Source organism: Balaenoptera borealis, assembly GCF_965194805.1.
Source record: "Balaenoptera borealis genome assembly, chromosome: 18".
In the NCBI taxonomy this organism is placed as follows: domain Eukaryota; kingdom Metazoa; phylum Chordata; class Mammalia; order Artiodactyla; family Balaenopteridae; genus Balaenoptera; species Balaenoptera borealis.
Window position 1 is genome coordinate 25,895,949 of NC_138877.1, and position 17,963 is coordinate 25,913,911.

General features: G+C 36.3%; 1 protein-coding gene across 3 annotated transcripts in view; it reads left to right on the forward strand.

Annotated features, from left to right (window-relative positions):
* Positions 1–17,963, forward strand: part of VWA8 (von Willebrand factor A domain containing 8) — a 364,407-nt gene that overhangs the window by 133,369 nt on the left and 213,075 nt on the right. For all 3 annotated transcript variants that reach the window (XM_082365255.1, XM_082365257.1, XM_082365256.1), the window contains 2 exons: positions 1,290–1,405; positions 15,720–15,826. In XM_082365255.1, the coding sequence (XP_082221381.1) occupies positions 1,290–1,405; positions 15,720–15,826 (223 nt within the window). The remainder of the gene's footprint in view (positions 1–1,289; positions 1,406–15,719; positions 15,827–17,963) is intronic.

The following is a 17,963-nucleotide window of genomic DNA, read 5'->3' on the forward strand; positions in this document are numbered from 1 at the left end:
AATTGCTGGACTTCCCTGGTGGCGCAGTGGTTAAGAATCCGCCTGCCAATGCAGGAGACATGGGTTCAATCCCTGGTCTGGGAAGATCCCACATGCTGTGGAGCAACTAAGCCCACAAGCCACAACTACTGAGCCCACGCACCACCACTACTGAAGCCCGCGTGCCCTAGAGCCTGCGTGCCGCAAGTACTGAGCCCATGCACCAAAATTACTGAAGCTTGAGTGCTCTAGGGCCCGCATGCTGCAACTACTGAGCCCATGTGCACCAACTAGAGCCTGTGTGCCTCGAGTCTGTGCTGCGCAACAAGAGAAGCTGCTGCAGTGAGAAGCCCTTTGACTGCAACGAAAACCCAACGCAGCCAAAAAAAAAAAAAAAAAATTGCTGCCATTTGTTGAGCACCCATATGTGTCCAACATCTGCTAAATGCTTTAGAATAATTTTCTAATTTACTCCTCATAACACCTTAAAAGAGAAGGCATTATTATTGCCATTTTAAAGATGAGGAAACTGGGGCTTCAAGAGATTAAGAAACTTACCAGAATCACACAGCTAATAAATGGAAGACTGATTTGTCTGACTCCAAAGCTTATAAACTTTACTATTACATTATGCTGCCTGCTAAGATAATTTCAAATTCAAGTCAACAAATATTCATTGGTACTTACCATGTCCTGAGTTCTATACTAGCAGCTCTATTAATGGGATTTGGGGAAGAGTAAGAACACAAAGGGAAATTATTCTGACAGTGTCAGAGAAGGATTCCAAACTGTAAGCTGGCCCCCAGGTGAAAACTGGTTGACACCTCTATGATCAGAAGCCTAAATTGTCCACAACTCCTTTTTTCTATTTCAGAAGTCATAGATTTACTTAAAACTGTAAGCATTTTCTGGCCATCTTAACAGTTTGGCTTTGTGTAAGCAGGAAAAAAAAAATGAACAAATGGTTAATTGTACATAACGGCTATTTGTAAGTCAGGTTCCACCTGTACAATGTAACATCTTACCTCCATCCAGCCTCCTCCCCCCCCAGAAAAACATGTATACACAGTACTTTAATTGAATTTAATTAATAAATAGTTTTTATGGAATTTTTTTTAAAATGTCTTTAAGGATGTTTTAAGTGTAAATTGGTTTCTGTTTATTTTATTTGTAATTCATTAACAGTACATATTTCTTTTAAGTTTGGCCTTGTCCTTAGGAATAATGAATTCTGCTATGATACCCATCCAAAGGGACTTTTCAGCAAGTTGAAACAAGACTCTTAACAGCCTGTCTTTGCCTTTTGGTAGGCACAGTCATTGGCAGCATCCCTTTCTACCAGACAGCTGTTGAGGATTTCTCGTCGGCTGTCACAGTACCCTAACGAAAATCTTCACAGTGCTGTCACTAAAGCCTGTCTTTCCAGGTAACCATATTCTCCTTTCTCACTGAATTCAACTTTCTGGGTCTTTGCTAAAACAGTAACATAAGTTTCACAGTCTGTACTCACAGGTCTGGGAAAAGTATCAGTCTGAATATGTAGCTATTTCAGCCTTGTGTATAAGGTAACATATATTACCTTACTTAGGCATAGTAATAAATTAGAGAGTTTTATAGATGAGAAAACTAAGTCACTTTCTCAAACCAGACAGTAGTAAATAAGTAAAAGGAGGTTTGGTATTTGAATGCTGGCTCATGTGTCTTCTGAGTGAGTGCTCTTAAGCACTTAGCACCTCCCAAATTTGCACTGGAAACTTCCATGCTTGGTAGTACTGTCCTGTTGCCCAAATTTGACAAAACTAACATCTTTTCAGTCTACACTAATATTTTTCATACTTGTTTGGAAATTATTAATAAAACATCAGCTTATATAATTTCCTTACAGAATCATACTTGCATGAAACTATTTTAAAAGAATAATAAGAAAAGATTAATAGCAGTGTCCGATAGATCTGGAGATTTCTTTTAGACTCTTTTCATATGATCTGGTAATTATTTTTATGGTGGTTTTAACTGTTGTCCATTCATTCCTTGATATATTAAAGGAATTAAAAGAGAATCTATATCCAGCTTAGGAGGATCTCTAACTGCCCTCTATAAGTTTTCAGCTTAGTGGACAATTTTTCTTGTAGTTAAAGTAAGCTCCTTATGTTGCAACTTGAATTTGTTCTGTGGTGAAATGAGGCTAAAATGAGGTTTGCTTCCAGTGTCTTTGGGGTAATTCTTTGAATAACTAATAATTATGAGAAATAATAAAGTTGATTCTCCTTTTCTTTTAAGTAGATTAATATTAGACTTCCAAATGAAAATTAGAAAAAAAAATGCTTCAATTGCCTATTTTTTAGGGTCATGAACTGAAGAAATTATTGGGTTGCCCAAAAAGTTCATTCTTTTTGGACAACCCAATATATACAGAAAGATAGATTCATTATCTACCCAGGTTTCCTTAGTCAGAACTTGGTTATTGATGTGTATTAATAGAAGTAAATAGTCAATGCCAAGTAATATAAACAGCTTCAGAGCCTAAGGGAAAATAATACTTGGGAAGGAATGAAATAATCATACACAAAGCATTCTAGAGACCGTTCTAGAGAGCAAATAGTGAAGACAAAACAATTCACTTTGAGTCTAGTGTAATCTTGATACCTAAACCAGACAAGAATAATGTATGAAAGGAAAATTGTAAATCAAATTCATGGACTGTGTACAAAAATCCTAAATGAAATCCAATTGTAGCTAAATATATATATATCATATCTATTTATATGATATATATATAATTTATTTATATACATAAATAAATTATGAGCAATTTGGAGTTATCTCAAGAATGTGAAGAAGGTTTACTATTCTTTTTTAAAATTCACCATATTAACATATTACTGAGAAAAATATCATTTTAATAAATCAGTAAAGAAGGATTGGATAAAACTCAACAGCCAAACTTAAAAACAAGCCAAAGCAAAAATAAACAAAAAATATTCTTAGTTAACCATGAATGGATGGGAAATTCTTTAATCTGATAAAGGATATCTACTAAAACTTTATAGCAAACATTCTTATGGTAAAATACTTGGCTTATTCCCTTAAGAGTTAGGAACAAAACAAGAATGTCACCTTTCTATACTTTTAGATTGGCTAAAGATTATATGACTGGCTACATAAAAAATTCAAAAGAAGCTACATATAAACTACATATTAGAACAAATAAAATATAATGAGATTACTTATGCACCCAAGTCAGTGCTATTCCTATATATTCCAGCAAAAATCAATAAGGAAGTCTAATTTTTAAAAATAATACCATTCAAAATAATAATAGAAAGCTTTGAGCATCTAAGAATAAATCTAATGAATGACATATAATGCTTTTATGGAGAAAAACGTAAATCTTTATTAAAAGCTGTAAAAGATAGCTGTGGGAAATGGGAAACTATACTATGTTCATGAAAGGGAAGATTAAGTATTGTCAGGCTGTTTGTTTCCCTGCAAGTTGATATATAGATATAATTTGGTCAAATACAACCAAGGTTATATTGAATTGGACAAGCTGATCTCGAAATTAATATAAAGGGCCAACAATATCCAAAGAAATTTTGAGTAAGATTTAAGTGGTGTGCTTTCTCCATCAGATATCAAGATCCATTATAAAGTTATATTTATTTTAAGTGTGGTATCGGTGCTAGAAAAGACAAATAGACCATTAGAATAGACTACAGAGCCCTGAAACAGACCCACATATTTCTGGGAACTTAGTATATGTTAGAGGTAGCATTATGAATTAGTGTGGGAATGGATGGACTTGTCAATAAATGGTTAAAAATAAAAAATATCCACTTTATTCCCATACGAAAAAGTAAAATCCAGATATATGACAAGAACACTGTAAGCCACTCTGCAAGTTATAAGCCACAAACTAAGAGATGTTTCACAAGATTTCTAATCTCAAAAGGATTGCTATTCAGGAACTATAAAGTATACAAATTAATGAGATAAAAGCATCACCCCTAAATGGCAAAAGGATTAATAGATGTGCAGGAAAAGTTAATTCAGATAACCAACAAACATTTGAAAAGATGCTCAACTTACTATTGATCAGGGAAAATGACATTTAAAACAATTATCAGCTATCATTTTTACCTGTAAAAATAGCATTTTCCATGAGCAGAAGGAAATGGAATTTCATGACTGCTGTTGGGATGGAAGTCTTGTCAGTTTGGGGGTGATCTTACAGTAACTTTATGCCTTAATATATTAATACTCTATGAATTGACGATTCTACTTCTTGATAATCACCTTAGAGATAGATTTACATGTATGTATAAGGAAGCATGTAGAAGAATGTTCATTGCATCATTGTTTGTAAGAATGAAAAATAGGAAACAACCTATCAGTCCATCAGTAGGGAATGAATATATAAACTGACATATTCATATAATGAGGTACTATACAGCAGTTAAAATGAAGTAGATCTACATGTATCAACAGGTATGGATCATGACAACTTAACATCAAGTCAAAAGTTTGAAAGAGGAGATTTTGTATATGATGCTATTTATATAAAAGTTTACATATAATAAAAGTGCAATATAGTTTTTGCTCACACATATGCAGCAAAATAAAAATATGGACAAGAAAGGTATACACCAATTTCAGAGTAAGAGTTAGCTTCAGGGATAGAGAGAGGTGAATAGAATACTTAGTATACTGTAATTTTCTGTATGCTTGAAGTAGTTCATGGTTAAAACTATTTAAAAACTAAAAAATACTTTCCATATTCATACACATACTTCACTGAATCAAATAATGCATTTTTCCAGTGTTATCAACTGAATATAATAAAATTCTATTTTGTTACCACCCCATGACCCTTTGCAAATAGTAAAACAGCTATCTTGTTTATGTATCATCTGTTGACTTTAGCAAGGCTACCGAGTCAAAAGCCTTTTTATTAACCTTCTCTTTAGGATAGCACAATGGCAGGAAGGAACAACAAAAAAAAATTTCATAGAAAATTTTAGAAAAATTGATATGATTTATATTCATGAAGTCTATTATTAAGCAGACAAAATCAAAAGAAACTCTCTAGCCTAAATTTGTTAAACATTAAATTTATTAAATATTAGCATGGCTCTTTTATCTTGTTAATTTAATTTTTTAAATATTTTTCATTTATTTATTGTTTATGCCAGTTGAGTTCTGACTGGAACATTTCTTCATCTGAGGGAATGGCTCCCTAAGTACCTCTCATTGCCTATAATTGCCAAGTCCTGGAGCTAGATGCATAATTCATTTTAGATAGTTGAAAACCTAAGAGGCCAAAAGGAAGAAAATTTAGAAGGTTAGGAAGATATCAGGTATTTTGTATTCCAAAAATTACTTTATTGTGGAAGAGTTAACTAGAAATCCCTATAAAATGAGTTTTACTCCATTCAAGTATTTTGCATTCCATTAAATTATTTACTTTTGGAAAATCTTGGGGTGATGATCCTTTAGCATAGAAATTTGGGGCAGAGTTATAAGAATTTAATCAGAAATGAAGATTAACTACCTTTGACATTGAGGTTATGAGGAAATTTTCCATTCATCAAAAACTTAGTTTGTATACAGTATTTTTCAAAATTCCCTTGTGACATAAAAGGAATAACAACTATATAAAATTTCCACTGTTTAAGTTATTAGCTAATTAAATTTTTAAAGTTATAAGCCTGCTAGAACTAATACACAGTGTTAAATGAGTATAATGATTATTGTGGATGTGAATTTTTTGTTTTCCTGAAAAATGATTTTGTTTGCAGGAAAGACTGTTCAGGAAGTTTTGGCTTAAAAACTGCTGTTCAGTTTTGTTTTGTTTTGTTTTTTAACATTTTTATTGGAGTATAATTGATTTACAATGGTGTGTTAGTTTCTGCTTTATAACAAAGTGAATCAGCTATACATATACATATATCCCCATATCTCTTCCCTCTTGCGTCTCCCTCCCTCTCACCCTCCCTAACCCACCCTTCTAGCTGGTCACAAAGCACCGAGCTGATCTCCCTGTGCTGTGCGGCTGCTTCCCACTAGCTATCTATTTTACATTTGGTAGTGTATATATGTCCATGCCACTCTCTCACTTTGTCCCAGCTTACCCTTCCCCCTCCCCGTGTCCTCAAGTCCATTCTCTAGTAGGTCTGCGTCTTTATTCCTGCCTTGCCCCTAGGTTTTTCATGAACTTTTTTTTTTTTTTTTTTTAGATTCCATATATATGTGTTAGCATACGGTATTTGTTTTTCTCTTTCTGACTTACTTCACTCTGTATGACAGACTCTAGGTCCATCCACCTCACTACAAATAACTCAATTTCGTTTCTTTTTATGGCTGAGTAATATTCCATTGTATATATGTGCCACATCTTCTTTATCCATTCATCTGTTGATGGACACTTAGGTTGCTTCCAAGTCCTGGCTATTGTAAATACAGCTGCAATGAATATTGTGGTACATGACTCTTTATGGATTATGGTTATCTCAGGGTATATGCCCAATAGTGGGATTGCTGGGTCATATGGTAGTTCTATTTTTAGTTTTTTAAGGAACCTCCATACTGTTCTCCATAGTGGCTGTATCAATTTACGTTCCCACCAACAGTGTATGAGGGTTCCCTTTTCTCCACACCCTGTCCAGCATTTCTTGTTTGTAGATTTTTTGATGATGGCCATTCTGACTGGTGTGAGATGGTATCGCATTATAGTTTGGATTTGCATTTCTCTAATGATTAATGATGTTGAGCATTCTTTCATGTGTCTGTTGGCAATCTGTATATCTTCTTTGGAGAAATGTCTATTTAGGTCTTCTGCCCATTTTTGGATTGGTTGTTTGTTATTTTGATATTGACCTGCCTGAGCTGCTTGTAAATTTTGGAGATTAATCCTTTGTCAGTTGCTTCATTTGCAAATATTTTCTCCCATTCTGAGGGTTGTCTTTTCATCTTGTTTGTGGTTTCCTTTGCTGTGCAAAAGCTTTTAAGTTTCATTAGGTCCCATTTGTTTATTTTTGTTTTTATTTCCATTTCCCTAGGAGGTGGGTCAAAAAGAATCTTGCTGTGATTTATGTCATAGAGTGTTCTGCCTATGTTTTCCTCTAAGACCTTGATAATGTCTGGCCTTACATTTAGGTCTTTAATCCATTTTGAGTTTATTTTTGTGTATGGTGTTAGGGAGTGTTCTAATTTCGTTCTTTTACATGTAGCTGTCCAGTTTTCCCAGGAGCACTTATTTAAGAGGCTGTCTTTTCTCCATTGTATATTCTTTCCTCCTTTATCAAAGATAAGGTGACCATATGTGTGTGGGTTTATCTCTGGGCTTTCTATCTTTTTCCATTGACGTATGTTTCTGTTTTTGTGCCAGTACCATACTGCCTTGATTACTGTAGCTTTGTCATATAGTCTGAAGTCTGGGAGCCTGATTCCTCCAGCTCCGTTTTTCTTTCTCAAGATTGCTTTGGCTATTTGGAGTCTTTTGTGTTTCCATGCAAATTGTGAAATTTTTTGTTCTAGTTCTGTGAAAAATGCCACTGGTAGTTTGATAGGGATTGCATTGAATCTGTACATTGCTCTGGGTAGTATAGTCATTTTCACAATGTTGATTCTTCCATTCCAAGAACATGGTATATCTCTCCATCTATTTGTATCATCTTTAATTTCTTTCATGAGTGTCTTATAATTTTCTGCATGCAGGTCTTTTTTCTCCTTAGGTAGGTCTATTCCTAGGTATTTTATTCTTTTTGTTGCAATGGTAAATGGGAGTGTTTTCTTAAATTCACTTAAAGATTTTTCATCATTAGTATATAGGAATGCAAGAGATTTCTGTGCATTAATTTTGTATCCTGCTTCTTTACCAAATTCATTGATTAGCCGTAGTAGTTTTCTGGTAGCATCTTTAGGATTCTCTATATATAGTATCATGTCATCTGCAAACAGTGACAGCTTTACTTCTTCTCTTCCCATTTGGATTCCTTTTATTTCTTTTTCTTCTCTGATTGCTGTGGCTAAAACTTCCAAAACTATGTTGAATAATAGTGGTAAGAGTGGGCAACCTTGTCTTGTTCCTGACCTTAGTGGAAATGGTTTCAGTTTTTCACCATTAAGGATGATGTTGGCTGTGGGTTTGTCATATATGGCCTTTATTATGTTGAGGTAAGTTCCCTCAATGCCTACTTTCTGGAGGGTTTTTATCATAAATGGGTGTTGAATTTTGTCGAAAGCTTTCTCTGCATCTATTAAGATGATCATATGGTTTTTCTCCTTCAATTTGTTAATATGGTGTATCACATTGATTCATTTGCATATATTGAAGAATCCTTGCATTCCTGGGATATACCCCACTTGATCATGGTGTATGATCCTTTTCATGTGGGGTTGGATTCTGTTTGCTAATATTTTGTTGAGGATTTTTGCGTCTATGTTCATCAGTGATATTGGTCTGTAGTTTTCTTTTTTTGTGACATCTTTGTCTGGTTTTGGTATCAGGGTGATGGTGGCCTCGTAGAATGAGTTTGGGAGTGTTCCTCCCTCTGCTATATTTTGGAAGAGTTTGAGAAGGTTATGTGTTAGCTCTTCTCTAAATGTTGGATAGAATTCGCCTGTGAAGCCATCTGGTCCTGGGCTTTTGTTTGTTGGAAGATTTTTAATCACAGTTTCAATTTCAGTGCTTTTGATTGGTCTGTTCATATTTTCTATTTCTTCCTGGTTCAGTCTCGGCAGTTTGTGCATTTCTAAGAATTTGTCCATTTCTTCCAGGTTGTCCATTTTATTGGCGTATAGTTGCTTCTAGTAATCTCTCATGATCCTTTGTATTTCTACAGTGTCATTTGTTACCTCCCATTTTTCATTTCTAATTCTTTTGATTTGAGTCTCCTCCCTTTTTTTTTCTTGATGAGTCTGGCTAATGGTTTATCAATTTTGTTTATCTTCTCAAAGAACCAGCTTTTAGTTTTCTTGATCTTTGCTATCGTTTCCTTCATTTCTGTTTCATTTATTTCTGATCTGATCTTTATGATTTCTTTCCTTCTGCTAACTTTGGGTTTTTTTTCTCTTCTTTCTCTAATTGCTTTAGGTGTAAGGTTAGGTTGTTTATTTGAGATGTTTCTTGTTTCTTAAGGTAGGATTGTATTGGTATAAACTTCCCTCTTAGAACTGCTTTTGCTGCATCCCATAGGTTTTGGGCCGTCGTGTTTTCGTTGTCATTTGTTTCTAGGTATTTTTTGATTTCCTCTTTGATTTTTTTCAGTGATCTCTTGGTTATTAAGTAGTGTATTGTTTAGCCTCCATGTGTTTGTATTTTTTACAGATTTTTTCCTGTAATTGATATCTAGTCTCATAGCATTGTGGTCGGAAAAGATACTTGATACGATTTCAATTTTCTTAAATTTACCAAGGCTTGATTTGTGACCCAAGATATGATCTCTCCTGAAGAATGTTCCATGAGCACTTGAGAAGAAAGTTTATTCTGTTGTTTTTGGATGGAATGTCCTATAAAAATTAATTAAGTCCATCTTGTTTAATGTGTCATTTAAAGCTTGTGTTTCCTTATTTATTTTCATTTTGGATGATCTGTCCATTGTTGAAAGTGGGGTGTTAAAGTCCCCTACTATGATTGTGTTACTGTTGATTTCCCCTTTTTTGGCTGTTATTAATTGCCTTATGTATTGAGGTGCTCCTGTGTTGGGTGCATAAATATTTACAATTGTTATATCTTCTTCTTGGATTGATCCTTTGATCATTATGTAGTGTCCTTCTTTGGCTCTTGTAATAGTCTTTGTTTTAAAGTCTATTTTGTCTGATATGAGAATTGCTACTCCAGCTTTCTTTTGATTTCCATTTGCATGGAATATCTTTTTCCATCCCCTCACTTTCAGTCTGTATGTGTCTCTAGGTCTGAAGTAGGTCTCTTGTAGACAGCATATATACAGGTCTTGTTTTTGTATCCATTCAGCCACTCTATGCCTTTCGGTTGGTACATTTAATCCATTTACATTTAAGGTAATTATCGATATATATGTTCCTATTACCATTTTCTTAATTGTTTTGGGTTTGTTATTGTAGGTATTTTCCTTCTCTTGTGTTTCTTGCCGAGAGAAGTTCCTTTAGCATTTGTTGTAAAGCTGGTTTGGTGGTGCTAAATTCTCTTAGCTTTTGCTTGTCTGTAAAGGTTTTAATTTCTCCGTCAAATCTGAATGAGATCCTTGCTGGATAGAGTAATCTTGGTTGTAGGTTTTTCCCTTTTATCACTTTAAATATGTCCTGCCACTCCCTTCTGGCTTGCAGAGTTTCTGCTGAAAGATCAACTGTTAACCTTATGGGGATTCCCTGTATGTTATTTGTTGTTTTTCCCTTGCTGCTTTTAATATTTTTTCTTTGTATTTAATTTTTGATAGTTTGATTAATATGTCTTGGCATGTTTCTCCTTGGATTTATCCTATATGGGACTCTCTATGCTTCCTGGACTTGATTAACTATTTCCTTTCCCATATTAGGGAAGTTTTTAACTACAATCTCTTCGAATATTTTCTCAGTCCCTTTCTTTTTCTCTTCTTCTTCTGGAACCCCTATAATTTGAATGTTGGTGTGTTTAATATTGTCCCAGAGGTCTCTGAGACTGTCCTCAATTCTTTTCATTCTTTTTTCTTTTTTCTGCTCTGCAGTAGTTATTTCCACTATTTTATCTTCCAGGTCACTTATCCATTCTTCTGCCTCAGTTATTCTGTTATTGATCCCTTCTAGAGAATTTTTAATTTCATTTATTGTGTTGTTCATGATTGTTTGTTTGCTCTTTAGTTCTTCTAGGTCCTTGTTAAACGTTTCTTGTACTTTCTCCATTCTCTTTCCAGAATTTTGGATCATTTTACTATCATTATTCTGAATTCTTTTTCAGGTAGACTGCCTATTTCCTCTTCATTTGTTAGTTCTGGTGGGTTTTTACCTTTCTCCTTCACCTGCTGTGTGTTTCTTTGTCTTCTCATTTTGCTTAACTTACTGTGTTTGTGGTCTCCTTTTCGCAGGCTGCAGGTTCATAGTTCCCGTTGTTTTTGGTTTCTGCCCCCAGTGGCTATAGTTGGTTCAGTGGGTTGTGTAGGCTTCCTGGTGGAGGGGACTAGTGGCTGTGCTCTGGTGGATGAGGCTGGATCTTGTCTTTCTGGTGGGCAAGTCCACATGTGGTGGTGTGTTTTGGGATGTCTGTGACGTTATTATGATTTTAGGCAGCCTCTCTGCTAATGGATGGGGTTGTGTTCCTGTCTTGCTAGTTGTTTGGCATAGGGTGTCCAGCACTGTAGCTTGCTGGTTGTTTTGTGGAGCTGGGTCTTGGCGTTGAGATGGAGATCTCTGGGAGATTTTCGCCGTCTGATATTATGTGGAGGTTGGAGGTCTCACCAATGTTCTGAACTTGGCTCTCCCATCTCAGAGGCACAGCTCTGACACCTGGCTGGAGCACCAAGAGCCTGTCATCCACATGGCTCAGAATAAAAGGGCGAAAAAAAAGAAAGAAAGAAAGAAAGAAAAAGGTAAAATAAAATAAAATAAAAATATATTAAAGTAAAATACAAAAAATAATTATAAAAAAAGGTTTTTTTAATTAATTAAGAAAAAAAAGAGAAAGAAAGAAAGAAGAGAACAACCAAACCAAAAAACAAATTCACCAATGATAACAAGCACTGAAAACTATACACACGCACAAAAAAAAGACAGACAGAACACTAGGACAAATGGTAAAAGCAAAGCTATATAGACAAAATCACAAACAGAAGCATATGCATACACACTCACAAAAAGAGAAAAAGGGAAAAAATATATATATATATATCATTGCTCCCAAAGTCCACCTCCTCAATTTGGGATGATTCGTTGTCTATTCAGGTGTTCCACCGATGCAGGGTACATCAAGTTGACTGTGAAGATTTAATCCGCTGCTTCTGAGGCTGCTGGGAGAGATTTTCCTTTCTCTTCTTTGTTCGCACAGCTCCCGGGGTTCAGCTTTGGATTTGGCCCTGCCTCTGCGTGTAGGTCGCATGAGGGCTTCTGTTCTGCGCTCAGACAGGACAGGGTTAAAGGAGCAGCTGCTTCGGGGGCTCTGGCTCACTCAGGCCGGGGGGAGGGAGCGGTACGGAGGAGGCGGGGCGAGCCTGCGGCGGCAGAGGCCGGCGTGACGTTGCAGCAGCCTGGGGCGTGCCGTGTGTTCTCCCGGGGAAGTTGTCCCTGGATCACGGGACCCTGGCAGTGGCGGGCTGCACAGGCTCCCGGGAGGGGAGGTGTGGACAGTGACCTGTGCTTGCACACAGGCTTCTTGGTGGCGGCAGCAGCAGCCTTAGCATCTCATGCCCGTGTCCGGGGTCCGCGCTGATAGCCGCGGCTCACGCCCGTCTCTGGAGCTCCTTTAAGCGGCGCTCTTAATCCCCTCTCCTCGCGCACCAGGAAACAAAGAGGTAAGAAAAAGTCTCTTGCCTCTTCGGCAGCTCCAGACTTTTTCCTGGACTCCCTCCCGGCTAGCTGTGGCACACTAACCCCCTTCAGGCTGTGTTCACGTAGCCACCCCCAATCGTCTCCCTGCGATTTGACTGAACCGCAAGCCTCAGCTGCCAGCCCCCGCCCATCCCGGCGGGTGAGCAGACAAGCCTCTCGGGCTGGTGAGTGCTGCTCGGCACCGATCCTCTGTGCGGGAATCTCTCCGCTTTGCCCCCTGCACCCCTGTGGCTGCGCTCTCCTCCGTGGCTCCAAAGCTTTCCCCCTCTGCCACCCGCAGTCTCCGCCCACGAAGGGGCTTCCTAGTGTGTGGAAACCTTTCCTCCTTCACAGCTCCCTCCCACTGGTGCAGGTCCCGTCCCTATTCTTTTGTCTCTGTTTTTTCTTTTTTCTTTTGCTCTACCCAGGTACGTGGGGAGTTTCTTGCCTTTTGGGATGTCTGAGGTCTTCTGACATCGTTCAGTAGGTGTTCTGTAGGAGTTGTTCCACATGTAGATGTATTTCTGATGTATTTGTGGGGAGGAAGGTGATCTCCACGTCTTACTCCTCCGCCATCTTGAAGCTCCTCCTGTTGTTCAGTTTTTTTAAGGATATAATTTCAAAAATCTAGATCTTTAGATTTTTCTGTTACTCAACTTACTCTGTAGGTCTAACAGATCTTCATTACTTTTATGGGCCTTAAAAAAATGTTTGGTTCCATTTATAAAACTTGGCTAAATTAAATATCTTCAAACATTTGAAATTTGTTAATAAAATATATATATATATATAGTTTCCTTTTAAGTGCTTCAGATGTCTGAAGTTAACAAACAAAACCTTCCTGAGAAACTGAATAACTCACAAGTATAACACATTAAATTTATAAATAGGATGATCCATGTTATCTTAAATGTTCCAATACTGTTTATAAATTTAAGATTTAAAATCAGGTATAAATTAATTATACGTTCTAAATAGAAATCATAGGCTGCCTTATATCCCCTGAGCCCCTCAGTCTTTTTCTCTCACTCTTACTACTAATATTCCTCCTCTCAGGCTGGTAATTTGAGGGCATCCCCTATCCTCATTCTAGCTCGTGCTACCATTCTTAGAAATCCTATTTTATTCCTTAATCCAAGATTAAGGAATATTTAGATTAAGATTTCTGTGACAAAGACATTTGTCCCTATCCCATTTCTGTGACAAAGACACAGTTATTCGAGTTAGCCTAGGATTACTACTTCTGTTTCTGTTTCCCAGGATGTGGTTAAATCTTTATTCAGTTTTCTTATAACTAAGACGTAATGAGACTAGAGACTTTCTAATTGTTTTTTTGTTGGCAGTAAGTGAAAATAATGATAATAATGATTTTTAAAAGACACTCCAATGCTTATAATTGTGATAAGTGTACTTGAAAACTTTATAACAGGATATGTCATTGCTTTGGTTATAGAGAGGTAGGATAGAGTGATATTCTTTCACTTATCCACTTATTTTACCAAAGGCCACAGAAGAAGAGAAAAAAGCAAGTGGAAAATATCAGTGAGCAATGAGAAAGGAAGCAGTTAAGTAACCCCTTGAAACCTAGGAAAAAAGTAAGGGTTGGCCTCATATTACCTAATATGCTTCATTCTCCTCGTTTGTTAGGTGGGCTAATATCTTTTAGAATACAGGTTCTAGATGTAACTATATTTCAACTTCCATGCTACCTCTGATTACTTGGTAGTGGTCTCTGGTGTGAGGTTGAAATTAATCTGAAGCATGTTCAGTCTCAGCAGGAAAGAGTACAGTATTGCAAGCAATGCCTGTCCCTGCCTTTGAAAGGGAGGTGTACATGCCTTGTTCGCTATCCTCCACAGGCTTTGGAGGGCAGTCTAGAAACGTTCCAGTACAGGGAATGTGAGGATGTGTTGACAGACAGGCTATATAGATATAAGGGGTTTCTGGGAATAGCACACAACATCTAAGCTTGAAAGTGGTCACTGTCAGTCAAGGTGGTTTGACAGGTCATTGTCAATCAATGGAGATGCAGCCACAGGGCCTAGTGTTACCAGGTTAGATTCTAGTTTGTGAGATAGTGGTGAGAGAAAGGTAGGTGCCAAGACAAGGGCTCAGGAAACAACATAAAAGCCCAGTTATCAGGTCTGAGAGACAAAGTGAGGGCTTGGTTTTGAACAAGGCAACAATCTAAGAACTGTGATGAAAGGTTAAAGATAAACAGCAGTAAGTCTCACTTGATGCTGAACTGATTAAAGTTATATAACGCCCCCCATCACAGCCTAAAACCAAAATGAGGCAGTAGGTGAGGGATAGTTGGTTTTAGTTATGTGGTTTGGAATGTTACAGGGACAGGGAATCCAACAGTTTTTTACACACTCATGCTTTTGCCTTCTTGCTCACACCAACATCTCTTTTATTAAAGCTTATACTCAAGGCTACGGTAACCACCAAAGATTTAGAGCTATGGAAAACCTAAATTAGAAGTGTATGTTCTTAGTATGTTTATTTGAAACATAGGATTAGTTTACAGTAATATAGCGCAGGTAACTGTGGATTAAAAAGCAGTTCTGTGGGCTCACTTGTGATCATAAATTCCGGATATAACTTTATTTATGTGTGAGGGAAACTCTGTTTTCATGTTCTAAGCCCATGATGTTCATACAATCAAATTGTAAATGAAGAATGCCTCTGTCACTCACAAGATAGTTGTTTTGACAACATACATATAGAATAGATAAACAGGTATATTTTTTAAATGGAAGGAAAAATCAAGCTGAATAATCTTGAAGTCATCTAATAATTTGAATTAGAAAATAAAGAAAACCTCATTAATCCATCTCCGCTAATCTGAATTTGTGATTGCCAATTTGAAGTAGGTTAAATTGTGGTTGTTTTATCTATTTAAGAAAATTTGAAAAGCCAGTTAAATGATAAATAAGATGTATGAGGTATACTAAATCCATTTTAAAAAGCAAATTATTTTCATTCTTGTCCTGCAAAATGTTGTATGTAAACACATACTGCTAATTACACATTAGTTTTCTTTACTAAAGGAGATTCAACAAACATACACTTCATCTTCACACATACATGAAGTTTATATTTATTCTGAAATATTTTATTATCTAGCTTCCACAAATCAGGACTGATCATCCTTAATTGGTTATAATTAGTAAGAGAGAGAGTGAGTGTGTCTAAGTGTCAAAAGATATTTGGGAATCACAGAAAGCTTTGACTTTATCAATCCATCCTTCCCACCCCACCAGGTTTTTACCAAGCCTTGCAAGGTCAGCATTAGAAAAAAATCTGGCAGATGCTACAATAGAAATAAGTACTGATAATAACCTGGAGCCAGACTTGGAGGATTACAAATGTAAGTATTTGATTTGTTTCTTTTTTAAGTGAAATAATAATTATTAAGCAATTGTATTATTTATTATTTTAATTTCAATTAAAAATGTTTTTGGTTTCCACCCATTTTGTTTTATGTATTGAGTTGAAAAAATGAATCTTTTATTTAAAAAAAAAAAGTTTCCAGATACCAGATATAGTTCCTCCCCCAAGAGTTGCAATTGACATGAATATATTAAAGGCTCAGAGAATTCCTACTGTAAATAAACATGTAATTTTGTTTTACCTTTTATTCCAAATGTATTTCACCATAGGATCTAGCAATCTGTTTTCTTTGAACAACATTTACATTTTGGGGACCACCAGTGTCCTACAGGGCATGTTTTGGAAACTGTTCTAGGTTGATGTAGACTAAACTAATAATTCAGAGTACCATTTCATGCCTTCTTACTCCTTTCATTTCCACCTGTATTGTCTCTGTGGTATTTTTCTTCTTGATAGCCATAAGTATAATTTAGAGTTTTGAGGAAGTTTAGATCTTCCTGTAGAAGTACCCTGTTCTTCATTTAGAGCACAATGAAAGGTTCTCTGTTTTTTGAGGGTAATTACCTGTCTTATCAAAATATCCAATGTGTGATCACTCTCTAAAGGGTGGACTTATTGTGGCTCTCTTTATAGATGTTTTTAATAGTCGGGGCTACACCGAGATAAGAATTTGATGTTAAGGAAATAGGTGACTTTTTTAGAGTAAAATTATAAATTCAACATACTGATGGATCTGGGTACAGATATGCAGAGCCAACTCAAAGAGACAGAATAACTCTGGGATTTGGAGATTGAGAACATTACTTACTTGAATGGTTTAACGTATCCAAAGAAAGACTGCATCATTCAGACTATAGATTGTTTAGTCTTGGCAACAGGCCAGTGTTAGCAGTCCCCATCTAAGCCTTGCTTTGGAGGTAAGGAGCCTAAGTTAAGCAACTTTTGACTCATCTGGTCCCATTCATTTTTAATATCATCTCTGTTGTAGAGAATTCATGTAATTCATTCTCCTTGTTCAGAGGATAAGGTTCACCGAAAAACCTTCTGATGAGGATTTGGCTTTCCACGCAAGGCTCCCTCAATATAAAATGCTGATATGGCAACCAGTGTATCATATAGTCTATATGACATTTGCAGCTTTCATTGCAATGTAATATTGCAGTTCTAGTTTTATATATCAGAATTTATGTATAGATCAAAATATGTCTTTAATGTTCTCCCGAGAGTTAGGTTTGCCCTCAGTCATAATGATAAAATCAAGTTTTGAGCCTACCAGACTGAAGACCTTGACAAATTTACCAAAATAATGCCATCCTATGAGATTTCTTAGAAGATAGCTAGCCAGCTTTGTCCCAGGGAAGTACTAGCATCACCATTCTCTGAGTTCATTTCCCTTTTCTAGCCTGAAATTTTAGCAATAAACATTAGTTGAGTGAATTAAATCATCCTAAAGCCCTAAATGTACTGAATAGATATCCTCCATTAAACTAAACTGTAGATGGTATCAAATGCTGTTTGAACCTGAAATCATGTGTGTCATCTCAACATACAAGTATGTGGTAAATTCACTGATGCAATCCTGGTCTTTCCCTTTACAGTTTTATATTGCGTCTATTTCAGAGACCTGAAAGTAGTCAATAAATAGTAAATTCTCAGCACAGCAGTTCATGTTTTCCTTCCCTATAGAACTCGTGAATAGAAGGAAAATGGCAAAGAAATATTGGAGGGAGAGGTCTACTGTGCTTTGGCAAATGTGTAGCACTCAGCAGTGATTAAACAGGGTGACAGTTTAATTATTTTTAGCTCAAAATTGTTCACGGTACTCCATAGATGCAAATGTTGCGTTCTCTCCTTGTCTTTCAAAATGTTTTAGCACAAAAACAGCAATTTTCTTATTTGAAATAGGAGGAAAAAAATATGGGTCAGCTGCTTAAGGCATTGTAATTGTCTGTCTGCTTGCTCGGGTATTTCCGCAGGATGGAATATTATTTAGAATCCACATTGCAGAAAGAATATCGGACTATACTAAATTCTGTTTTTAGCTCTACCCATACTAGCTGGGTGATTTTAAGCAAATTATTTAATTTATGTTCTTCTTAGCTTCCTCATAATTC